The sequence below is a fragment of the Diabrotica virgifera genome, chromosome 9 (genome assembly GCF_917563875.1).
Source record: "Diabrotica virgifera virgifera chromosome 9, PGI_DIABVI_V3a".
Lineage (NCBI taxonomy): Eukaryota > Metazoa > Arthropoda > Insecta > Coleoptera > Chrysomelidae > Diabrotica > Diabrotica virgifera.
The window spans coordinates 109,556,945-109,584,721 of NC_065451.1; the positions used below are offsets into that span (position 1 = coordinate 109,556,945).

The window sequence follows — 27,777 nt, forward strand, 5'->3', positions numbered from 1 at the left end:
ACCTTCTCCTTTCGGATTTAGGTCCCCGATGTTAGGCATTATCCTCCCCAGCGCAGCCGCTCTTTCCGGTGCCTTACGAGTCACCTCCCGGACGTGCTCTACCCAACTACCATTCGTATGTAAGACCACTCACAAGTACTTGACGTACTTCTTAGGAGTGATCCGCACGTCCGCACAATCAAACACCATTTCATCTCTCTTTCTCGGGCCTTTAAAGATTACCGTCTCAGTCTTCTCCGCCGCGAGACTCAAACCATGGTCATTCATTCAGTCCTGAATCAGCACACTTGCATGCCATACCCGGAACAGGAGTTCCTCCCTATCCCGAGCTACTACCAGCACCGCGAGATCATCCGCGAACGCGGATGATCTCCGAATCTCCGAATTCACAGTGCATGACACCGTGGTATGCCAAGTTCTACAGCAACGGACCAAAGACGGACCCCTGGGGCACCCCACCCGTAATGTCTACAAGCACGCCTCTCTCTACCATAATTTTCCTTTCGGACAGATAGTCCGACACGATATTCATCAAATATGCGGGACAGTTCCTCGCCGCCAGAGGACCCAGCACACAGGACCACTGTATCGCATTAAAAGCGTTTCGAACCTCCAAGAGGAGCAGAACCGCCCACTTGTGAACTCCCCTCCCCTCCACCCCTCGAAACACCTCCATCACCGCATCTACCGTGCTCTTACCCTTGTGCCTCAAGCAGGGCACTTATGTGGCCCAAAAGCCATGCAGGCTCCAACCGCCCCAGACATTTAACCGCCCCTGGCGGTATTCCGTCTAGATCGGGAGCCTTGCGCGACTTGAGGGACTCCACGGCCGCAGCGAGCTCCTCACGGGAGAAGGGTACACCCCGCTGCGCATTCACGTCCCTCCGCACGCCATGCCGAATTCCGGGCGGGAATAACTCCCTGACAATCTTAAGTTTCTCATCCAGCGTCATGTCGTACGGACGATACGCTTTAAAATGCTTCATTACGATTTTATACCCGTCCCCCCAGAGGTACTCATCCAATTTGCTACACAGATCACTCCAGTGCCTCTTCTGCTCGGCTCGGATCGTCCTATTCAGATCCTTCTTCCGAGCTTTATACTCTCTCTCTCTCTCTCTCTCTCTCTCTCTCTCTCTCTCTCTCTCTCTCTCTCTCTCTCTCTCTCTCTCTCTCTCTCTCTCTCTCTCTCTCTCTCTCTCTCTCTCTCTCTCTCTCTCTCTCTCTCTCTCTCTCTCTCTCTCTCTCTCTCTCTCTCTCTCTCTCTCTCTCTCTCTCTCTCTCTCTCTCTCTCTCTCTCTCTCTCTCTCTTTATCTCTCGCTACTTCTTCCTGTCTTCTACTCCTCGCTCTTGTCATTTGTTGGCGTAGCGTGATGCACTCTCTTCTCAGACTTTCAATTTCATCATTCCACCAGTAAGGCATTCTGCTGGCGTGCACATTGCTCGTTCTACTATCACTCAACGCGGCTTTCATAACTCGTTCGAGACATTCCACCGTAGGTGGTTGGTGCGTGCAAGCTGCAAGCTCCACTCGTGGCGGCGTGCAAGCTGCTTTCAAGTGACTTGCAAGTAGCTTGTACTAAGAGCACGCCATTGTTTGTTATACCGCCATGTGCACGGCGCTTGAAAACAAGTCAGGCGGTTTGGCAGTCTGTGAGAGGCAATCATTCAGTACACGTTGACCACGCGATCGATTTCAACGTAGATTCAGAGCTGTTTATTTCTGGCGTGTATTGACGCAGAGAAACCGCTCAAATGTGTGTTGACGGGAAACTTGGCTTGAAAACAAGCAGCTTGCTCGCAGCGTGCAAGCAACTTGAAAACGCACAAATGTGCATCGAGCCTTACCAGTATCTTAACGGTTGAGCTACGGTGGAATCTGCCAGTTTTATTCAAAATCTTTTCATGATTTGTGTTTTGTTTTTCTTTTAATGTTCTGTACCCTTTAGCACGTTGGCAACTGCTGAAGCCCATTTTATTTTGTCTAGCTCGGACGTAGGCAATCTACGTTATCGATATTCTCTTGACTTATATTCGTATCTCCTTTACCTATAAATGTTTTCGTTTTCCCTATCCACTTCTATCCTCGATAATTGTTTCAATGCGTTGTATGTTCTGTATTTGATTACTAATAAAACGACCGAACTTCATCTTCTTTCTTTAGGTAATGTAATTAGTTCTTTCTTTTCCCATTTGTTGGAGGGATTAAAAGGTCGTTATTTGACTGAACTATGACATTCTGAGTATTCTTTGATACCACCATAATCCAAATAGTTCTAATTTTTTAACGTTTCTCTCAAAAAGTTCTCGCAAGAAGGTTGGTTAGACAAAAAAGAATTGAGATCCGATACCGGAAAGCAAATTGCGCTACAAATCCGGCTATATACATAGTTGTTAATAAAAATAAACTTTAGTAGACACGCTTTTCAATTTTTACGTAATTTACAGCCAATTTAATTTAATTTTTCTATTTTTAGCTGCGAAAAAGAAATGTTGCATCCTCTAGCAACTCAACTGTCAATGATCAAACAGCTGGCACTACTCAATTGTCCAGATTTTCTCAAACAAATCTTTCCAGAAGTCCAGGATTTTCAATTAAATCACCTTCAAACAAATCTCAATCCTCAGCCAAAATAAAGGTATGGCATTTTATCTATTGTTATAATAAAGTTAGTAATATTTTTCTAACGATACCTTGTTTTTCGAGGTTTACAGGATGTGATACAATAAACTCTCTCTTAACGGACACCTCTCTTCGCCAGACACCTCCTCTATACGGACGATTTTTAAAACAAAAATTATTCGGCCATATATGAACGTGTACCCTTTAACTCCCTTCGACGGACACTCTCAACAACGGACGCGGACAGTAAATGATGTGTAAATGCGGACAGTAAATTAAAAAAATTAACATTTTTTTCCAAATATTTTACAATGTAAAACTATATGTATATAATACATTTATTATTTCAAATCAATACAAATATCCACGACATGATATTTGATGCTGTTCACGTTATCAACACTACATAAGTAATAAAAATTTAATGTTTTTGTTGGTCGGTGAAAGAAATGGTGATAGAAATGGACCAGGAAATTGTTAATTGTGTTTTGACTGGAACAAGGATTTAAGAATTTTAACCGGAACGCCTGATTAAGCATAAATATCCAGTAGATGTCGTTGTATTTTTATGAGTGTTTTCTTAAAATCTTATTTTCGGATTACACTTCATAATAAATTTTGTCTAGTTTTAGATTTTTTTAAGTTTGAAAGAAAAAGTCGATGTGGTTCATTATGGAGAAAAGCATAAGTTAAGTGTTAGACAGTTTGGAATTGGAAAACCTCAAGCTAGTGAAATTTTGAAACATAAAAGTGATTTAATCAATCAGTTTTCTGAGAACGGAAACCTGGAAGCGAAAAGAAAATTTTTGAAAACCGATGGTACTGCATTAGACCTATAAATATTTGTTTTCAATTGGTTTTGTGAAGTGCGGTATATAAATATTCCTGCTTCTGGTAAAATTATTCAAAAAAAGGCATTAGCAGTTGCAAGGGAACTAAGCGTTGATATGAAAGCTTCTGGTGGATAGCTCGAGAAATTTTGTAAGCGACACAATATTTCCTTCAAATCTGTATGTGGCGAAGCAGCTGCTGTAGATTTATTGGTAGTTTTTAACTAAAAGGACAAACAGCTCATTTTAATGACAGTGTAAGGAGGTACTCTCCGCGAGACATTATTAACGCAGATGATAAGGGATTATTTTTTAGAGTTTAGAGCATTACCCAAGAAAACTTATACCCTGAAAAGGAGAAAGGTGCATTGGAGGCAAGGCTTCTAAAGATAGGATCATAATTCTATTTTGTACCAATATGTATTTTGATAGAAGAATGCAGAGAGAAAATCGAAAAGTTCAATAATCAATGTTCATAGACAATGCTGTGTGGTCATCCACAACTTGTGTTATGTAATATTAGACCAGTATCTCTTTTTATATATACATACATACATGCACTTATTTTTAAAAAACTTATGTTAACACATTTTTTTGGACGGGAGAACGGACTACTGTCCGTTCAAGGGAGATTTCACTGTATTAAACTATTTCTTCAAAGTTTCACCTGAAACTCTGGAAGGTATTATCAAGAGCTATATTTTGGTCACAACTGTCGTCATCTGTGCAGTGGTTAGTGATGAGGAGACTTCGAATTATGTGCAAATGCATAAGTATATGCATATTATGCATTTGCTTATTTTGGTGGTTCCCGATATCAATTCCAGGTTCTCCATTCCGGAAATCGTTGTCAAAAGGTATTATTGTAGGGGAGCATTGGATGCTAAATTTGCAGTTACTAAAGCATCATGGGGACCTATTGGGTTGTTATTGGGTTTTGCATAATTTTCTTTAGACATTTCATAAGGCAACGCTGCCTGTCGAGCTGTATTTATTTTTATGCTTATTTTTTATTTAACGATAACAAACATCTTGATTTTTATCATTTTGTCACAAATAATTTCGTTTTTTTTAGACTTCCGAGTGATAACAAACGTTAAAAACCAAAACTCGGCAGCGTTACCTCGAGAAATTTATACAGGGTGTTTCATTAATAATTGTCCATATAGTAACTGGAGAAACCTTAGCATAAAATATGAAGATTTAACCTAAAACACTTAAATAAAATGTGGTTCCTTACTGAGTTACAGGGTGTTTTATCTAAAAATTTATATAATATTTTTCCTCCGGAATTTTAAAACTATTCGACGTATCCTTTTCATATTTGGCAGGACGTATAGGTACTGTACAAACTACTAAATTATGTTAAACAAACGTTTCTGGCTGTTACCAGAGGCGTACGACGGGTGAAAATGAATGGTTGGCCCTTTCCAAATTCTACGCCACTGGCCGAATTGCTATTTTAGTTAAATTTTTGGATTTTCCAATACTTTTTATAAAAATAATATACCCTGAATTCGTAACGATAAAGTTATTAATTTTCGAGATATTTGAATTTAAAAATGAAACGACACGGTTATTTTGATTAATGTATTGTGTCGCTACATTTTTTATTTCAAATATCTCGAAAACTAATCATTTTATCGTTACGACTGATGAGTATATTATTTACATAAAAAGTATTGGAAAATCAAAAAATTACACTAAAATAGCAATTTCGTCAGTGGCGTACAATTTGGGAAGGGTCAACCAGCCACTATTCCCTGTCGTACGCCTCTGGTAGTACCTAGAAACGTTTATTTATCTTAATTTAGTATGGTGCACAGTATCTACACTTTCTGTTAAGTATCATAAGGATACGCCAAATAGTTTTAAAGTATTGGGTACAAATAATTTTTAAATTTTAATAATATGAATCATATCGCAAATTAATCAAAATAACTTTGCCGTTTCATATTTAACTTCAAATATCTCGAAAACAAATGACTTTATCGTTACCAATGAAGAGTATATTATGTACGTAGAAAGTATTGGAGAATTTAAAAATGGCACTAAAGTAGTAATTCCTCCAGTGGCGTAGAATTTAAGAAGGGTCAACCATTCACTATCCCCTCTCGTAAGCCTCTGGTAGCAGCTATAAACGTTTGTTGATCATAATTTAGTAGGGTGTATAGTAGTTGCACTTTCTGCCAAGTATAAAAAAGATATGTCAAATAGTTTTAAAATGCTGAGCAAAAACAATTTTTAAATTTTTAGATAAAACACCCTGTAACTCAGTAAGGAACCACATTTTATCTAAGCGTTTTAGGTTAAATCTTCGTATTTTGTGCTAACGTTTCTCCAGTTACTATATGGACAATTATTAATGAAACACCCTGTATAAGTTTTTGTAAAAATAGTAGAATAAGTAAAAATATTTTTGAATTTTTATTTTACATGATCCAGTGATGAGTTCTGATGTCAACCGCAAAATCCATTTTTTTGGGTGTCTATAAAAATTTGGCACGGTTAGCTTATGTTTCAATATTTTTTGTTGAATTTTTTTTTTGAAAATTCTTTGAAATACACTTAATATGCTTATTTAATTTAAATAAAAATAATTGTACCATGGATGGTTGCAAAAATAAATTATAAAAATGTATTTGAAATGTTGATTTCAAACCATACCCTCCTCTTAATTTGTGGAAGTGGCTAGATTCTAAACAATATATGTTTTTTCACAGACATCTCTAATGTATCTCTTTTTTCGATGGCGCTATTCAAGTTGTATCCTCCAGAATTCTTCTTCTTCCTATTCTTTTAATAGGACTATGTCCTGTTGCTTCTGTTACAGTCTCTGCTGCTGTCCGGAGCTCCAGCTCTCGTACATCGTACCATTTTGGATCTTACTATAGGCCGCTTGGTGTAGGGCTTCTGTCTCTTCGCCAATTTTGCCATACGTTCAGGGTCCATCCGATCTACGTGGTCTCTCCACATGCGTCGTCGTGCTCTTGTCCATCTCACTACGTCTTGAACGCCTAGCTCTCTCAATGTGTTTTCGTTTCGTATTCTATCTCTGAGTGTGATACCTCTTATGGATCTTAGGGTTTTCATCTCTGTTGTTCTCATTATTTGTTTGGTCTTTGTTGTCTCAACCCTTGTCTCGGCTGCGTACATAGGCGTAACCAGGGGGGATTTTGGGGTTATAACCCCCCCATTGGGATGTACTTTGAGCTCTATACGCTTAACACCATAGCCCTCAGAGACCTTCCAGTAGTTGTAACCCCCCCTTAGGATCATCCTGGTTACGCCTATGGCTGCTTACGTTAGTACGGGTCTAACACATAAATGCGGACTACGGGTCTTATAAATGCGGACTCTGGTTTCGGTGCTCATATATTCATTCCGCCAGATTATATCCCTCAGGAAACCAGATATTCTGGCTGCTAGATATCCTCCAGAATTATTTTGATAAACTAAGTTAACACAAACACACTTGACAGGTTGAAGTAAAAATAAGCCAAAATTTTTTTAGTTATCTGATCTGATTCAATCCAAGGCTACGTGTAGACTTCTTAAATTAATATAATATGCTTACAAGTTTATATTTATTTATATCATATAATTTTATTATTCAAATATTGAATGGGTTGCATATGTGAGTCCATATTAAATGTAGTAATGAAACACAGACTTACTCACAATCATTTAATTATACTTTGACGACCGGTTTCGATCTCTACATTATACAGATCATCTTCAGGTCGGCGTTACAAGTAGTTAAATGCTACAATAAAGAAAACCAGAGTTAGAACATTATCTGGTTGCACAAGTGTTAACAGAAAGCCAAATTCGAAAAAATTTTTTGCAATAAAGGTTTTCAACTGTTAACATTTCAGAATATTGATACCTACAAATGCACACCTATGAGTTAAAATGCTCATAAGCATATATGAGCAAATGGGTGCATGTAGTTTGTGAGTATGTGTTGAAATTTAAATTATTAACAATTAAAACAAATTAAACCATTAAGCAAACTTAAATATGCATCCAAACTCAAAATAGTAATAACAAATAGATAGTAATATTGTTCAAACCTACTTACATGCCGTTACAAGGGATGCGTTGCCACTTAGTTGTTATCATATTAATTCGTCCAACTTATGCTGATTGGTTTGCTGGTAGGGTTATACGGCAAACAGACATGTTACGCAGATCAAAACAAAGTAAATTTTTGAATTTGGAAAGGATCCTGAAGGAAGATGCGTGCTGTGAAATTAGAGTTTCACAGCACGCATCTTCCTTCAGGATCCTTTCCAAATTCAAAAATTTACTTTGTTTTGATCTGCGTAACATGTCTGTTTGCCGTATAACCCTACCAGCAAACTAGAGTTTCACAGCACGCATCTTCCTTCAGGATCCTTTCCAAATTCAAAAATTTACTTTGTTTTGACCTGCGTAACATGTCTGTTTGCCGTATAACCCTACCAGCAAACCAATTAGCATAAGTTGGACGAATTAATATGATAACAACTAAGTGGCAACGCATCCCTTGTAACGGCATGTAAGTAGGTTTGAACAATATTACTATCTATTTGTTATTACTATTTTGAGTTTGGATGCATATTTAAGTTTGCTTAATGGTTTAATTTGTTTTAATTGTTAATAATTTAAATTTCAACACATACTCACAAACTACATGCACCCATTTGCTCATATATGCTTATGAGCATTTTAACTCATAGGTGTGCATTTTTGTAGGTATCAATATTCTGAAATGTTAACAGTTGAAAACCTTTATTGCAAAAAATTTTTTCGAATTTGGCTTTCTGTTAACACTTGTGCAACCAGATAATGTTCTAACTCTGGTTTTCTTTATTGTAGCATTTAACTACTTGTAACGCCGACCTGAAGATGATCTGTATAATGTAGAGATCGAAACCGGTCGTCAAAGTATAATTAAATGATTGTGAGTAAGTCTGTGTTTCATTACTACATTTAATTTTATTATTGTTTTAGATTATCTCAGGAAATATAGCTAGTTCAAGATCGTCTACAAATATAAACGTAAGTATAATCTTAAGGACGTAGGCGCAAAATGTATTTTAAATGCTTTAATTTTTTTCGAATCCTGAGAAAACTAATAACTAGTTTTGAAAAATTTAAACGCAGAATGAAAGATTGCATTATTCCCGAGAACCGAAAGTCCCTTAGAATAACCAAAAAGTGTCTTTTGGATAAAATATTTGAAATTAGAAATCACACTAAATTTTTCTCTTTTTTTTTTCACTCTTATAACTTATTAAAATAAACATTATATAAGTTTTCAAGGACTTTCGGTTCTCGGTAATAATGACATCTTTGATTCTGCGTTTAAATTTTTCAAAAATATTAATTAGTTTTCTCAGGATTAAAAAAATGAATGCATTTAAAACACAATGGCGCGACATTTTGCGCCTACGCCCTTAATGTAGAAACTATTTTGCATAAAGAAAATAAGTGTTATGCTTTATTGCAATACCACACCGGGACGCCAGGATGACGTAGCCAAGGACGTCGCCAAGGCTACTCCTGGCCACCGTGGGTGGCCAAATTACGTCGCCAAGAACGCCGCCCGCGACCATCACAGTCGTACTCGTTAGATAGATAGAAATGTAAGTGGAAGAACTCACACTGTTATACAGGGTGTCCCGAAAAGATTGGTCATAAATTATACCACACATTCTGGGGCCAAAAATAGTTCGATTGAACTTAACTTAGTTCAAATGTGCACGTAAAAAAAGTTACAACCCTTTGAAATTACAAATTGAAAATCGTTTTTTTTTCCAATATATCGAAAACTATTAGATATTTTTTATTGAAAATTGACATGTGGCATTCTTATGATGGGAACATCTGAAATAAAAAATATAGTGAAATATGTACACCCCATAAAAATTTTCTGGGGGTTTTGTTCCCTTAACCCCCCCCCAAACTTTTTTGTACGTTCCAAATAAATTATTATTGTGGTACCATTAGTTAAATTCTATGTTTTTAAAACTTTTTTGCCTCTCATTATTTTTTTGATAAGGCAGTTTTTAACGAGGTGCAGCTTCTTTTTTAATATGTTTACATAAAAATTTTATGAGGGTTTTGTTGCTTTAAACCCCCCAAATATTTGTGTACGGTCCAAATAAACTATTATTGTGGTACCATTAGGTAAACACAGTGTTTTTAAAACTTTTTGCCTCTTAGTCTTTTTTTGATGTCACCTTTTATCGAGATGTGGCTTTCTTTTCAAAATATACCTAATAATGTAAATTATAAATAAAATTTCAGATTATTAACAGCTCTCTATAATCGTACTTAACCATATACAAAAATATGTGGTGGATTCGACAAATATTCAAAATATCTCGGTAAACACTGGCTTATCCAAAAAGTACTAAGAGGCAAAAAAGTTTTAAAAATATTTTGTTTACCTAAAAGTGCAACAATAATAATTTAATTGGAACGTACACAAAAGTTTGGGGGGGGGTGGGTTAAGGGAACAAAACCCCCATAAAATTTTTATGGGGTGCACAAATATCACTTTAAATTTTTTTTAAGATGTTGCTACTATAAGAATGCCACAAGTCCATTTTCAATAACAAATCTCTAAGAGTTTTCGATATATGAAAAAAAATCGATTTTCAGTTTGTAATTTCAAAGGGCTGTAACTTTTTTTGTGTGCACTATTGTATATAGGTAACTGAGGTTTCATCAACCTATTTTTGACCCCAGAATCTGTGGTATAATTTATGACCAATCTTTTCGGGACACCCTGTATAATTTTTATGTATATAACTCCGGTTTATAGCGTCCTGCGCCTTCCGGTTCCTATTTTCCAGCCGCGTCGATCTGTCCAATCTCCTGGTCGTAAATCTCTCTCAGACATTGCTTTCTAGATTCCACTTATCCAGGTAATTTTCGGTCTGTCCCTTTTCCATCTTTCCGGGGGTTGCCATTTCATTATTAACTTTGTGAGCCAATGTTCCTCCTTGAACAGGGCATACCAATAAAGTTTTTTTATCGGGCTTCTCCTATTATGTTTGTTTCCCTATTCACACCTAATACGTTTATGTACGTCGTAAAAATATTAAGCAGAAGAGGAAAAAAATATTTGTACATCTTTCTATACCTATCAAATCGAAACTAATGTGGTGTTTTTGTGCAATTATATGAGGATTTCTTTAAATATCCGAGTAATTGTTTGAAGCACTTTTCCACAAACCTGGTCAATTTTCGATCTCTACAATAAATCTTTCCGTATCAAAACTCATTTTGCTTCCTAGATTTCCAAATGGCAACTGGTTAGCGACTGAATAAGTGAAAGCAACAAGCAATTTGATTTAACCCGACCTGTAAGAGATGTCCACCCTATCTAAAAAGTACATTCTGGTGTAACAATTCATTTGGGGCGAGGTGTTTTAACCGAATAAAATCAGGGATCACCCCACCTCGCTCCAATACTCCAGGCCATCCCTTTCCCCCTCTGTTTTTCTTGTGTTAAGTTTGAGACACCCTGTAGGGAGAACGAGGTAAAAATGTGAGTTTACATCAGAATAATATTGTCGTCTTATGTTTTGTGAACATGCTGCTGTTTGAATGTCCCTGATATCTTCAGAAACAAAAAAAAATAGACGGTTTTGTAATTTAACATGTGTTTTAACCGAAACAAAAGTTTGAGACACCTTGTAGGGAGAAAAGGGCACAAAGGTGAGTATACCCCGATATTGTGTTGTAGTCTCATATTTTTTGAATATTTTATTTTTTTAATTTCTATGATATCTTTAATAACAAAGAAACTAGACGGTATTACTCTTTAATATGTTTACTGTTTAATATGTGATGTGACGCATGTCGTCAGTTAAAACACATATTAAAGAGTAATATCGTCTAGTTTCTTTGCTATTAAATATATCAGAGAATTTTAAAAAACAAAATAGTCACAAAATATGAGACTACTACAAAATATCGAGGTATACTCACCTTTGTGCCTTTTTCTCCCTACAAGGTGTCTCAAACTTTTGTTTCGGTTAAAACACATGTTAAATTACAAAACCATCTATTTTTTTTATTTCTAAAGATATCAGGGACATTCAAAAAACAAAATGTTCACAAAACATAAGACTACAATTCGATTTCGATATATACTCCCATTTGTACCTCGTCCTATCTACAGAGCGTCTCAAACTTAACATAAGAAAAACATTTCTTTTCTTCCACCCGGTATAAATACAAAAAAAAAGTTTGAGTAAACCTTTGCATAATTGTGTACATACTAAAGAAAAGTCTAAAATAATAAAAAAAATTAGCGGAATCCGTTAATCCGTTCACGAAAAAATCTACTATAAAAATTCAGCAGAATTTTTTATATCCCTAACTTTTGACGAGCAGTTTATATATTTGTATATAATATATAATTTTCTAAAATATTTCAAATAAATTTTACTATAGCCAAAGAAATATATCTTAAATATGATTGAACTATCACTTTTTGGGAAATTTCAAGCCCATTTATCATAAGAATATATTTTCTTGACATTACAAAAATATTCTTTTTGAGCAATAATATTTCTTAGTAAGGAATATTATTATCTTACTATTAATAATTAATGTATTTATTATTAAGAAATATATTTCGCAGATATAATCTTATACTTAGAATTAAGTTAATATTTCTTGAAAATAAAGTGATATTACATACGGCGAAATAAATCATTGTGTTAAGGTAAAATCATTATTTATTAGATGATGAAGTTTTCGATCCTAATAGCATTATTAATAATATTTAAAAAATATTAAAATATTACTAAAAGATTTTTAAATCAAAAACTTATTGATCCATTTCCTTGGTAACACCTCCAAGGCTTCTAAAATTTGCAAGCCAAATGGATGCTGAAGCGAAGAAGACAAGAGGGAATTCAAAAATCTTACAATTCACGACCCCGTCTATTCAGCTGGTAAATTCCAACAGAAAATGGACCTAGTTACTCGAAGGAGTAAAGACCAATATAAAAATAAAATAAAAATTTGATTTTTAATTCAGTTGCAATGCGAAGGCAAAACAATCTTAATTATCAATTAGAATACGGAGCGCAGTCCAGTCCTCTGAATCGCGATTTTCGGCCCTTATTGGAGCCTCATCGGAGAGAACGTAGGTGCTGATCAATTGGAGTATGGAGAACAAGCCTACGTTCTCTCCGATGAGGCTCCAATAAGAGCCGAAAATCGCGATTCAGAGGACTGGACTGCGCTCCGTATTCTAATTGAAAAGTAAGATTGTTTTGCCTTCGCATTGCAACTGAATTAAAAATAAAAGTTTTATTTTATTTTTAAATTGGTCTTTACTCCTTAGAGTAACTAGGTCCATTTTCTGTTGGAATGTACCAGCTGAACAGACGGGGTCGTGAATTGTAAGTTTTTTGAATTCCCCCTTGTCTTCTTCGCTTCAGCATCCATTTGGCTTGCAAATTTTAAAAGCCTTGGAGGTGTTACCAAGGAAATGGACCAATAAGTTTTCGATTTAAAAATCTTTTAGTAATATTTTAATATTTTTTAAATATTATTAATAATGCTATTAGGATCGAAAACTTCATCTTTTAATTGCCAGATGACGCTAGTCACCTAATATTTTCACTTCAGTTGCGATAGGTGGGGGAAGCTCTCGGTGCTGATCTATTGGAGTATGGAGAACAAGCCTATGTTCTCTCCGATGAGGCTTCAATAAGAGCCGAAAATCGCGATTTAGAGAACTGGACTGCTCTCCGTATTATAATTGAAAAGTAAGATTGTTTTACCTTCGCATTGCAACTGAATGAAAAATAAAATTTTTACTTTATTTTCGTTATTTATTATTAAAAACAAGATATAACACGTTATTATTACATACAAATATTTTTTCTACTCTTAAACAACTGGCTTCTACACAACAATAAAAAGATGGAAAGGCAAATCCAACTTCCTCAATTTTTCCTTCTTTTGTTAATAGCACTTTGTATATCAGCAATTCACTAAAACAAAGACGTTATGTAGAAAGAGTAAACTTATTTTAATAATTTTTTTTATAAAGATATAGATATTTATTTTGACAAATTTAGGAAATACAAGAAAAAACAAATACACGGCCCCATATAAGAACTATTAATACTAATAATAATCAATCATATTTAGTTCAAACATGGCATTATTTAACCTACACATCTTTGTTTATCTTTTTCTTTTTATTAATGAAGTATTAATTGTTTATTTGTATAATAGTAAGTCACAAAATGAACATTGTTTATCTAAAAAAAAGTGGGAAAATACAACCAATGTAAAACATTGAAGCGGACATAATATGCATTTTCTTTATTTTAATCATCTAAAAGAGACAGAAATTTTTATTACGGGAAAATATTATTAGTTTACATCTTAAGTCATTTAATACATATTAAATAATTCACAGCTTTCGGCAAAAAAAATTCTCAACCATTAAAATATTTCTTTTAGGCTAACTGATTTTTTTATCACAAATAAATGAACAGAAAACATCCTCAGCGTTGCACGCGCCATGTTTGATATAGCGTTGTATTGTATATTTTTATAGAAGACGATACATTCAAGAACTTATTATAGTTGGTACATAAGTATATACAATTTTAAAAAGGTACTTACATGCACGAATTTCTACCATTTCTGGAAGGCCCCGCAGTTGGTTAATAGCTCCTTTCTTAATATTGTTCTGAAGCTATATATTATATCATTCTGTCCCAGCTTTAAATTGTGGCTTATTTTCCAGTTAGAATAATAAGCTCATTTCTTTCAGAGTTGTCCATCATTATACCTAAAAAGTATATAAAGATAAAAAATCAATGGGAAAATCCCAATAGTTGGCTGTATACCATAGTTTAAAAAACCAATACAGAAGTAAAAACTTCGAGATGTATTCTGGTATAAAATCGTTTATTTAAAACTATAAAATGTCATGGATTGCAAAACGTTTTCTTTCTATACAGAACATCTTCAGTGCATCCTTCCGAGTAGTTTGAAACTAGCACACTGTAAATAGTGTTAACCTCATCGTATATGGTTTACATAATATAATATATTAAAATTTTATGACTACAAGTCGATGTTGAGAGATAAAGTCAATTTATCTATCAACATCGACTTGTAGCCATAAAATTTTAGTAGTCATAAAGTTTCAAACTACTCGGAAGGATGCACTAAAGGTGTTCTGTATAGAAGCAATACATGACATTTTATAGTTTTAAATAAACGATTTTATACCAGAATACATCTCGAAGTTTTTACTTCTGTATTGGTTTTTTATATAAAGATACTATTATGTTTCTTTTATAACCATTCGGATACGCAAAAATATTATTTTTACATCTTAAATTACTTTTTTTTGAGGTGAAAATCTTCTAAAGACTTCTGGGAAGGTGTCCCAGGTGTGTTGGCTGCAACTCTCTACGCCGAACCGTAGCGAGCCGCCTACCAACTAAACTCACCTCCTCTTTCTCCAACCGGCGGGCCAGGAACCGACCTTAGCGGGCATAGCTCTGACCCGCCAGCTTTGCTCGTCACCCCCGTTTAGCACTCTCTACGTGCGCTCTGTGACTGTCATGACAACCCGGTTTCGCCACCCCATCCACGCATGCAGCCGGCCAGGGTCCGTAAGCCAACCGACCTATCTGCATGATAATGGGTGAGGGGGCGCGACCACGCTATCATCTCATCCACCGTAAACTGGCAAGAATTACTAAACAGTTAGTGAGAACAACTAAACTTTCATTCCCCACCCCCTGTAGGAGTGGTCCATTCATCTATATGTTCTTATGACTGTTCTTATATTTTTCCACAACACAAGATATAAGCACGTGAAAAACAAAACATATAATATTAACTAACACAAGGATTAAAATTCTTTTATTTTAAATGACTGCCCCGGCAGAAGTGGGAGTTGTATATTGGCTACCCACCCCGGTCGGCGCGAAACGACACATGTTCAAAAGAAATACAAACAGATTATCTTTGTTGGAGTCTCCTCTCTCTTTCTTCCTTATGCTTCATCGTTTCAGTGACAAATCCAATGATCAAGTCAAACATTTTTTCATTCATAATGGCTTTCTGCATTAATTCTTGGGGCTCACCCAGAGGGGACCCATCCTCAGCTGCAGCAAGGTTCACCCTGCATGATATACAGGGCATACGAATATCACGTGGTGCGCGTCATCCACTACTCCACACTCGGTACACAGATCGTCCTCAGTCTTTCTTATACGATATGTATATGACCGAAAGGATCCATGCCCCGTCAAAAATTGTGTGAAATAATAGTTAACGCGCCTGTGTCTGCATTCATACCACCTAACTACATCAGAGATAAGGGTCCTCGTCCAGGCGGCTTTGCCTGTTTCTCTTGACCACTGATCCTGCCAACTTTCCAGGCTTCTTCTTCTTTCTTCTGGTCCTGAAGTTATAGCTCCGTTACCCCTTCGATGCATTCGTACCCTCTCCTCTGTCAGAATGTGCACCGGCACAGCTCCGGCCACTACATGTAGGGCAACGGTTGATACGGTTCTGTACGCGCTACACACTCTGATCAGGGGTTTTCTTTGCGCTCTGAGAAGCATGTCTCTGTATTTGGCTTTATTTATGACCTCATGCCACACTGGGGCCCCGTATAATATTATTGACATAATGGATTGTAGCATTACTGCCCGTTTGTGTGATCCAGGGCCTCCTATATTCGGCATTAATTTTTGTAGGACTGAGGTCCTTGCCTCCGCTTTCCGACATGCTTCCTGTATATGTGGGCCGAATGACCTTCTGTCGTCGAAGATTATTCCCAAATACTTAACTGTTTTCTGGGGTTTTAGTTCGGAGCCTCTGAACCGAAAGTTAACGTCTTTTCGATCCCGCCGTCCCCTCAAGATAATTATCTCAGTCTTTTCTACTGCCAATTTTAAATCGTTGTTCTCTATCCATTTCGCGGTTTTTTCTATTGCTGTGTTTACTTTATGTATGATGCCCCGATTCGTGTCGTCCTCGATTAGTAGGGCTAAGTCGTCTGCGTATGCTATTGCCCTTACTCCTTGTGTTCTATTTACCTCTAGTACCCCATTGTATAATATGTTCCATAATGTGGGTCCCACGACTGACCCTTGGGGTACTCCAGCAGTCATATTCATCTTATTTTTCTTCGTTATGCATACGCTTCTTTCCGATAGGTAGTCCTTTATTATATTGGACATGTAATCCGGGGCCCCAGCTCGACAATCCTGTTGATGATGAGGCCCCAGTTCGCCGAGTTGAAGGCATTTTTAATGTCCAATAGAACAAGTACCACCCACCTCTTTCTACTTGTTTGTGCCGCGTCCCTAATCCAGATCGCTGCATCTACTGCTGATCGACCTTTTCGAAATCCGAATTGTTGACTGGATAGAGCTCTCTCACTTGCCAATACCCCTTCCAGCCTCTTTTTCACAAGAATTTCGTAAAACTTGCCAAGACAGTCTAGAAGGCATATCGGCCTGTAAGAGGATGCCGAGTCGGGGGGTTTCCCAGGCTTGAGTAGCAATACCAGGTTTGCTTCCTTTAATTCCCTGGGAAACTCTTGGTTCCGCAGTAGATTGTTAAATACTCTTCTGATCAAACCTGTTTTCTCTGTTGCTATTATCTTCGGTGCCTCACGTGGCAGACCATCGGGGCCGGGGGAGCTTTTCCCGATTTAATTTCCTGACCAGCGGCTTTTATTTCTTCCTCCGTAAACTCCTCCACTACCGTGGGGAAAATCCTTAGGAAAGCTTGCTCCTCCTTGGCAGGAAAGAGAAGTTCCGCAGATTCACGCCGCTGGTCTTCGTCTAGTCTGTATGGGGCGATGATTTTGAGAGACTTCGATGGGTGGTATTCATATATCATTTTCTAGCGCATCTATCAGATTCTGCCACCTTTCCTTTTTATCTTTCTTTATTTTGTTATTTAGTTTCCTCTTCGCTGTTTTATATATCTCATTGAGCTCGGGGTTGCCCTGGCTTCTTGTGTAATTCCTCCAAGCTCGGAGGCACACTTCACGTAGTTCTCTTATCTCATCCGTCCACCAATAGGGGGTTCTTTCGTTCTTTTTTGTTTTCTCTGTGGCCAACTCGACGGCGTTAATGAGTGTCTTCCTGAGTTGGCAGAGATCTGTTATTGCGTCTTCGTCGATTTTTTTAATCTCCGATAGGTACCTGTTTTTGTTTAATATTTTCTCTCTTCGACCTATCGGTTTTCTTAGAACCCTCCCTTTAACCAACACCTCGTACGTTATGTAACAGTGGTAGGTGAATAACTGTTCGTCGAGGACGTCCCAATTTTTTATGCTTCTGGATAGCCTTTCGGTTGCAATGGTTACATCAATATGCGATTTACGTGCCCCTCTTATGAATGTGAGTTTTTTGTTATTGAGTACGTGGAGGCTAGCCTGGGCTATCCATTCATTCCAGAACTCTCCCTTATATGTATAATATGTATAATTAAAATCGATAAATTTACCCTATGAAAGGTGGTTTCCTGTTTCACTAGTGGGCTGTATAAGGGGCCCACCTCCGTTCTTCAGGAAACCACCTCTCACCATTTCGCTTTTGTTTCTTTTAATTCTTTATGGGTTCCCTTTCCCCTCCCCTGCCGTACACCCGCGCCCTATAGGCTGGGCATGTCATGCGGTCCATTCTATGACCCTCTTCCTTACAAGTTAAGCAGTACGCAGTGCTGCTACACTGCACCGCTGTATGCCCGTTTTTAAAGCAGTTGTAGCAGCATGCTACCCTGCTCTCCCCTTTACACTCATAGGTATTGTGACCATAATGGAGGCACTTATAACACTTTATCGGCGTATGGCGTTCCATTATGGGGCATACAACCCAACCTATTACTATTGTTCTATACCTTCGTAGCTCTTCTGCTTTTGAGGGGCGTACGGCTATGGTCGCCACCTGTTCCCCATGCCTATTTATACGTAGCGTGTTTTGACATCTATTTCGTCCTCGGGGATACCGGTATATGTTGTTATCGCACTTATTACTTGTTCTTCTGTAAACCGTGGGTCTATTGCCGTGATGGAAAAATAATTTTAGAAGGGAAGTTCCCTAGGTTGGCTGTATACCATATAGTTAAAAAACTCTAACAAGAAGTAAAACCACTTCTATGTAAATTGGTATATTTATTAAAACTTAAAATCCCAATGGATTGAATAAAATAAGTCCAATTCAGAACGTTTTCAGACCTATCGGTCCATCATCAGTGAATGTGCATACTTGCTAAATAGCCCCAGAACCAAACAGTGGTTGAATTTAAAATTCGATTTACATTATTTAAAAAATAATATTCAACAGGCTAAACGCCGATGTTACAGGATATTGCCTATGGGAACATGGTGAAACCCTACCAAAACCTCAATCAACCATCTTAGGCCAACTTTGACTATAAAGTGAGTCAAAGTTTATAGTCAAAGTTGGCCTAAGATGGTTGATTGAGGTTTTGGTAGGGTTTCACCATGTTCCCATAGGCAATATCCTGTAACATCGGCGTTTAGCCTGTTGAATATTATTTTTAAATAATGTAAATCGAATTTTAAATTCAACCACTGTTTGGTTCTGGGGCTATTTAGCAAGTATGCACATTCACTGATGATGGACCGATAGGTCTGAAAACGTTCTGAATTGGACTTATTTTATTCAATCCATTGGGATTTTAAGTTTTAATAAATATACCAATTTACATAGAAGTGGTTTTACTTCTTGTTAGAGTTTTTTAAAAATAATTTTCTTTCTTCCGAACAGTCATGCTCATTCCCGTTATTTTACTGTCCATCTCCTTCTTCAGTTTCTCGTCTGATCCCTTCCCCTTTAGTTTTACGAGGATGTCTCCCCCTTCTGTTTTTTTAGCCTATTTACTTTTAAGCCAATCTTCCCTATATCAATTTTCTGATTCATCTCTTTTAATACATCAGTGTATGATTTCCCCCCCGTTTTGATTAGGAGGGCTTCTTCCTGCTCATGCCTCTCCCCTTTATCCATCTCCTTCCCTCTAATAACTATTTCCCATACTATATTTTCTTTTCTCCCCACAAATTCGAGAGCTTTTCGCACATCTTCCTAATTTATCTCGTTGTTAACGATGACTCTGATGGTTTCCGGGGGCTTCTCCCTTTTTTTATTATATTTATGGCCTTTACGGCCATTTCATACATACCCTGTTCACCCACTTTGGTTACATATGTGTACCACTGTCTCTTTTGGTTGGCCATAGAGCTTTTCTTTACATTTTCTATGTACTCTATGTCGCCCACTTTGCATTCCTCAATGATCTCTGCTACTTCTTCCCTGAGCGTTCTCATGACGCCCTCTACCCCCCCCCGTGTTTTATTTCGTTTTTAGTTATTATTATGCATTCTTTTTTTTTTTCAATTGTCTCTTGCAGTCCCCCATGTTCCCACTTCTTGTCCTCCCATTTCTTCTCGTGGACTTAACTAAAGGTGTCTATGTCTCCCCCCTTGTTTACAGTTCCTATTATTTTTTCTGTTTCTTTTCTTTGTCTTTCTTGCTCGATCTTAAGTTTACATTGTCCACATCTTATATTTTTCTCGTCCCCTTGTGTTGGTTGATTTGAGCTAATTTTTCTGTTTTGTATAAAGTGGATTTCCCCTACGAGTTTTTTTATTCTTATTCTTTCGTCCTCTATTGGGCCTTCTGTATTAAGTATATCAAGTATTTGTTTCATTTTCCGTTGGACCTTTTCCCTGTCGGTTTCTTCTGGATATTTTTTTGCTTTCTTCAAGTTTCTCTTTTTTGAATTTTTCATTTATCTCCAGGCTGTCCCCTTTTCTTTTTTTTATTTGCTGCAGTTCTCTTCTGTCCTCTTCGTCGAACAAGAAGGCTGTTAAGGCACTTTCCTCTATATCTTCCCAAGTTTCTCCCCTTTCTTCTTCCGTTTTTTCTTCGTGACTTTCTGTGAAAGCTTTCGCTTCCAGTATTCTCTTGTATTAATTTCTTCCCCTACAAGTGTCGAGTGCTTTATGGCACCCGATCTGTTTAGTTTAGGCTGTTGGTTGTGCCATTGTAGCATTTCCCTTTCAAACTTTCTCTGCTCATCTTCATCTATTGTATCGTCTTGCGACTGTTCTTCCCTATTCTCAATTTTACTAATTAATGCGTCGTCATTGTCCTTTTGCCTTTGGTCGTCGTTATTTTTCCCTTTTTTTGAGTTGGTTTTATTCATATGAATTCCCACGAGTCGGGACGTGCTACGCGTCCGATGTGGCAGTGCGCCCTTACCACGTTAGGGCTAGGTTGCTTCGGGAGGTCGCCAGGTATCCCGAAGGGATCGTTTGCGATGCTCTAACCCTCGCATCTCTCATATCTTTGGCACGATGCCTTCCACCGTGATAGTGGGGATTATTTTATTGAGGTTTATCTAGGCTTTTTATCACGGTTGCCTCCGGACGCAGTAGCAGCCTGTATTCACAGGCTACTTCGAATTTCCTCGTAACTGCTGCCTCCCCTGTTACGCGGGATTTGGAGTGGATGTGTGATGGGAAAGGTACTTTGGTGGGGTAAGACACGGCGGCTACTCGTTATGGGTATGTCGAGAAAGATTTCGGATAGAGATTTGTGATCGGAGTTCGACGGCAGAGCCCCCGCATGGTGTGTGGGGCTCCCCCATCGACCCCCGGCCACAACGCTGGAGTGGGCGAGATTAACTTTAGGGATTAGAGTAGTCGCAGGGAAGTTGGAGGGTGAAATATAACTGCTGAAGGCGAAGGCGTCGCAACTGCTCGCCTCAGTTGCGACGCCTTTTAGCATCCAGCGGCGGTGTCCGGAGACCACCCGGTGCATAGTCGCTGGACGCTGGGACTGTTCTTGGTTTCATCGGCCGTGCTCCCCTCACAATTTTAGGGACCACGGCCGGTTACTCGGCCCTCCCACCGTCGTCGAGGTAGAATTACAGTCCCAGGGAGGGATCTTAAATTACTTAGTTTACTTTTATTTGATACCTAATATAGGTGTACGTACCTTCAAAATATCCGTTAATTTTTAAAGAACCCAACAAATCCAAAATCCATGTATATATGAACATGAACTAATATCACGCCATCTTGACAAACACTGACGACTAAATCATAAATAGTTAATCTGCGCAATTCTTTTGTGGAAGAAAATATTTTTGCAAGTAACATTTCGGCATTAATGATAAAGTTTTTATTTTATAACCACAGTTACTACAGAGGATATTTCTGAAGAATTATTTCTTGTGACTTAAAAAATTTATTTGATTGCAATATTGTTCATAAATATAAATATGGATTAATAGTCCAAGGTCGAAAAATAAAAACGGGAAAAAATCAATACAGGTATTTGAAGGTTCTAAATCGTAGGGGGGATATAGTTAATTAAAAATACATGTAGAGGTACTCGAAAATCGACCTCATTTTTTTATAAACAAAGGCCAAAATCAGAAAATATTGTTTTTTGCCTATAGCATTTTTAGTATCATATTTACAGCAAAAGTTGCAAATAGGCCGTAAGGAACTTACTATACCTTAATCATAAGGTAATTAAGTGCCTTTAGTAGTTTACAAGATTTCAGGAAGATCTGTTTGTTAGTTTACGAGTTATGTTAAATGTTTTTCCCAGATATTGAATGTTTAAACAATCATTGTTGCCCTAGGAGTATTTTCAGAGCTTTTTGGCAAAGTGCAATGAGTTCTTAAAAACCCAAAGTACTAAGAAAGTTACAAAAAAGAATATATTTGTTTTTTAAATGTTGTTAAACTAGTCGATAAAAAAATGGTGAGTTTTTTCCTTATAAACAATTAGAATATCTTTGTCATGTTTTCTGGTAAATAATTATAATTGATTGTATCAAAAAGCTGGTAAAAAAACATATATTAAAAAAGAAAAATCAATTTTCTAGGACCAATAATAGCCAAGTTATATTTTTTTTTGAAAAATCACATCTCGATTGTTTATAAATATTTAGAGTAGAAATTTATAGAGAATGATAATAAATATCAAATATTTGATACTGCAATTGATAAGTACGAAATATCTTCTATTTAAAACGAGTAATAACCCTTTAAAATGAAGTTACTCACGCTGACTGAGCTGGGACCATGTGATGGGGAAGATTGTCGGAGCCCAGTTTCGCGCGTCGAGATTTTGCTATAGAAAGTTCAATTTGGAGCGCTTGAAAATTTTAAAATATCTCAGCTTCCAGAGAGCATAGAGCCTTCATTTTGCTTTTTAATTTTTCATTTACCGGAAAATTCTGGAAAATGGACTTTTTTATTCAACATTCATTTACAATGTTAACACTAATATATTTTGATAAATATTTTCATAAAATATTATAAATTTGTGAATAAATATTAAAATATAACTATAGTATACATCTATTTATATACAGGGTGGTTCATTTTATTCGCCTCGGTGTCTGTACGGAAAACGACTTGATTTAAAAAAAAAATTCTTCATAGACATTATACAGGGCAATTAATACTACAATCTAAACTAATGTGAATTATACAGGATGCTACAAAAAGAGTGGTATATCAAAGATATATTTTTTATGGAACATCCTACACCTGATGAAATTTTTAAATTGCCCTTAAAAAATAAGCTAGACTATAAATACAAGTACAGCGTATTTTGATTTATTTCAATTTTTACAAAAATATAAAATATTAGAAAAAAAATAAATATTTACGAATCTAAGAATCGGTGACAAATTTTTTCTTAGATCTTATTAATAGACTATTCAGCATTTTTAAACAGATGTTTATTGTAACAAAATTTATAATTACTTAATCGTACATTTTTAGATTTAAAAACTAATTGAAAGCAAAAACATTCTCAAATTTGAAAAAAATTATATGTGTTTAGATTATAATTATTAATCTTCGTTAATTCTACATAGTTTATGTACAGGGTACATAATCCCATAAGAGGTATCCCGAATGAAGTACGTGCCTCCTAGTGGCGGGATACGGGCAACAATACATTGGCTTATAGGGCAGTCCTTACAGTAGGGATCCTGGTCTATACAGAAAGATGCAGGCGTGTGTGGGGTAATACTGCACTTTGGTTGCATTGGTGGTGTATTGGCTAAACGTGCAGGGCAGGGTATGGTGCTGATAGAAACGGCATTCAGGCATCAAATATCCAAAAATCTTTTCAGGCCATAATAATGAAAAGACCTTCTCCAAACGCAATAAAAACTTATACTGAAATGATGGCATCTCCTGAGGTAAAATGTTCCGGAAGTAAAATGAGCCTCCTTTCGGATCTCCGGGTGAGGACTATCTCAGGGGGAACACCATTACAGGTTAGAAAAATCAGGATAGGGTCTTGGAATCTTGGTAGTCTTACAGGTAAGAGTCTGGAGTTAGTGGATGCGCTCAAACGAAGAAGAGTTCAAATTGCTTGTATTCAAGAAACTAGGTGGAAAGGACAAAGGGCGAAAGAACTAGGTGATGGATATAAATTGTGGTATGTAGGGAGTAGTAACACTAGAAATGGAGTTGGTATAATTGCTGATAGTGAAATGAAAGATAACGTAGTAGAAGTTGTAAGAACGAGTGATAGAATGATGTCAGTGAAATTTGTAATTGATAATGAGGTATTGAATGTTGTGTGTGTATGCTCCTCAAACAGGTCTGGGTGAGAATGAAAGAAGAGCTTTCTATGACCAATTAGGAGACGTACTGAGTGATATTCCAGCAGAGGAGAAAGTTATAATAGGAGGTGATTTCAATGCACATGTGGGCCAAGCCAAGACAGGATATGAAACAATACATAGGTGATTAGGTTTTGGAACTAGAAATGAAGCTGGAGATGACATGCTAGAATTAGCAACAGCATTGGATATGGCGATTGTTAACACATTCTTTAAAAAGAGAGAAACTCAACTTATTACCTACAAAAGTGGACAACATCATTCCCAAATAGACTACTTCATGATAAGGAAAGAAGACATAAATGAATGCAAATAGTTAGTGAGACAGTAAGCCAACAACATAAGCTGCTTGTTCTGGACATTGAAGTAAAAAGCGAAACTAAACAAAAATATCGGAGAGGACCACAAAAAATCAAGTGGTGGATGCTAAAAGATGAGAAAGAAAGTCTATTCAGGGAAAGAATAGTACAGAAGATATGTTGGAACATGAAAGGAAGCCCTACTACAATTTGGAGAAAAACGGCCAATATTATTAGAGAGACGGCTATTGAAATACTTGGAAAAACGTCAGGAAAGAAGTTTGAGGATAAAGAGACTTGGTGGTTGACAAATGAAGTACAAGGGAAAATAAAAGAGAAGGGAAAATTATATAAAAAGTGGCAAGAAACCAGATCGGACATAGATCTTTAAAACTATATGGTCGCCAAAAAGGAAGCGAAAGTAGCAGTAGCAAAAGCTAAAGCAGAAGCGTATTCAAACCAATACAATCAACTTGATACCAGGGAAGGCGAAGCAAAGATATATAAAATAGCCAAACAGAGAGCAAAGAAAGCAGAGATTTTAATCAGATTAGATGTATTCGTGATGAAAATAATAAAATACTAATTCACGAAAAGGATGTCAAAAAGAGATGGAGAAAGTATTTTGACAGTCTATTAAATGAAGAATTTGACAGACAGCCTGTGGAGTTAACGGAGACAGTAACAGCAATGGTTACCAGAATAACAAACGAGGAAGTGGCTCAAGCGCTCCAAAAAATAAAGAAAGGAAAAGCAGTCGGACCAGATGATATTCCTGGGGAAGTATGGAGAGCATTGGGAGAGACAGGAATAAGTTGGCTAGCAGGTCTATTTAATTGAATTATGGAAGTTGGACAAATGCCAGACGAATGGAGAAGCAGTATATTAGTACCTGTCTACAAAAACAAGGGAGACATACAACAATGCACAAACTACAGGGCTATAAAACTACTTAGCCATACCATGAAAATATGGGAGAGAGTAATCGATAGACGGATACGTGAAGAAACCGAAATATTCGATAATCAATTTGGCTTTATTCAGGGCAGATCAACAACAGATGCAATTTTCATTGTAAGGCAACTGATGGAAAAATACAGGAATAAAGAGACCAACGCTCATATGATATTCATTGATCTTGAGAAAGCATATGATAGAGTTCCTTGAGAGATTCTGTGGTGGGCACTCAAGAAGAAAGGAGTCCCTGGCGAATATGTAAAGATTGTAAGAGATATGTATGAGGGAGTAACGACTAGTGTTAGGACAGGTGTGGGGGAGACTGATAAATTTCAGGTGAAAGTAGGATTGCACCAAGGATCGGTGCTTAGTCCTTATTTATTCTCATTATTTTTGGACGAGATAACAGCTAAACTACAGGGTACTATTCCATGGTGCCTAATGTATGCTGATGATGTAGTGTTGATAGGAAATAGTGAAAGAGACTTAGAACAAAAACTGGAACAGTGGAGACAAGCTCTGGAGGAAAAAGGTTTAAAACTTAGTAGGACAAAAACAGAGTATTTGGAATATTCATTTAAAGATGGAGTTACTACAAATAAAATGGTATCTTTTGACGGTGAAATGATTGTGAAAAGCAATAGTTTTAAGTACCTAGGATCGGTATTACAGAGTAATGGAGAAATAGATGGAGATTCATGCAGTAGAATTAGGGCTGGATGGATGAAGTGGAAAGACGCGAGTGGTGTGTTGTGTGACAGAAAAATTCCAATGAAACTGAAGGGAAAATTCTATAAAACAGCCATAAGACCGGCTATGATGCACGGAACTGAATGTTGGGCACTGGGCAGTGAAAAAAAATAGAACAACGAATGCATGTGGCGGAAATGAGAATGCTTAGATGGATAAGTGGAGTGACAAAGAAGGATAAAATTAGAAATGAGTATATTAGGGGAAGTCTAGGTGTGGCACCAATTGATGCCAAAATGAGAGAGCATAGGTTAAGATGGCTTGGTCATGTTCAACGTCGAGACGTTAATCACCCAATACGAAGAATAGCGGAAGTGCAGATCCCTGGAAGGAGTAGGAGAGGAAGACCAAAGAAGACCTGGGGGAGACGATAAGGCAGGACATGTTGGTAAAGGGGATTAACATTGATATGCCCCAAGATAGAATTGTGTGGAGAAATGCAATTAGGGAAGCCGACCCCGTATAGGGATAAGGCAAAGAGAATGATGATGAGTATGTACAGGGTACAGGTTCATTAATTTTTTATTTCTTCAGCATTATCCCTAATTTTTTGAAACAAATCTTCTTCAACTTCACTTTCGTCATCTATAATAACTGTCAAAAGGTTGTAGCATCTTTTTTCGTCAGTGTCATCTTTGCAATTTATGCAACGCTCGGTACAATTCATTTTTTTTTTTAAGAAATTATGGATAATGTGGAAGAAATTAATGAACCTGTACAAAAACTGTGTAGAATTAACGAAGATCAATAATTATAAACTGTACATAAATTTTTTTAATATGAGAACATTTTTGTTTTCAATTAATTTTTAAATCTAAAAATGTACGATTAAGTAATTAAAAATTTTGTTACAATAAACATCTGTTTAAATATGCTGAATAGTCTATTATGAAGACCCAAGAAAAAATTTGGTACCGATTCTTAGATTCGTAAATATTTATTTTTTCCTAAAACTTTACATTTTTCTAAAAATTGAAATAAATCAAAACATCTTGTAGTTAGGTATAGTCTAGCATCTTTTTTAAGGGCAATTTAAAAATTTCATCAGATGTAGGGTGTTCCATAAAAAAATATATCTTTGATTGACTCTTTTGTCACTCTTTGATTGACACTCTTTTTTGAAGCACCCTGTATAATTCACATTATTTTTAGATTGTAGTGTTAATGGCCCGGTACATTTCTATGAATAATTTTTTTAAATCAAGTCGTTTTCCGTACAGACACCGAGGCGAATAAAATGAACCACCCTGTATATAAATAGATACCTATATACTATAATTTTATTTTAATATTTATTCACAAATTTATAATATTTTATAAAAATATTTATGAAATTATATAATATGTGTTAACGTTGTAAATGAATGTTGAATAAAAAAGTCAATTTTTCAGAATTTTCCGGTAAATGAAAATTACCTAGTTGCTATTCTTTTGTCGAGTTACTCCAAATAAAAAAAAATTGAAGGCTCTACGTTCTCTGGAAGCTGAGATATTTTAAATTTTTCAAGCTCTCCAAATCGAACTTTCTATAGCAAAACCTCGACGCGCGAAACTGGACTCCGACAATCTTCTCCAGAACACGGTCCTAGCTCAGTCAGTTTGTAAATTCACTTTAAA

General features: G+C 36.6%; 1 protein-coding gene across 1 annotated transcript in view; it reads left to right on the forward strand.

Annotated features, from left to right (window-relative positions):
* Positions 1-27,777, forward strand: part of LOC126892364 (uncharacterized) — a 55,159-nt gene that overhangs the window by 17,238 nt on the left and 10,144 nt on the right. The window contains exons 4-5 of the mRNA XM_050661883.1: positions 2,479-2,640; positions 8,453-8,500. Coding sequence (XP_050517840.1) covers positions 2,479-2,640; positions 8,453-8,500 — 210 coding nt within the window. The remainder of the gene's footprint in view (positions 1-2,478; positions 2,641-8,452; positions 8,501-27,777) is intronic.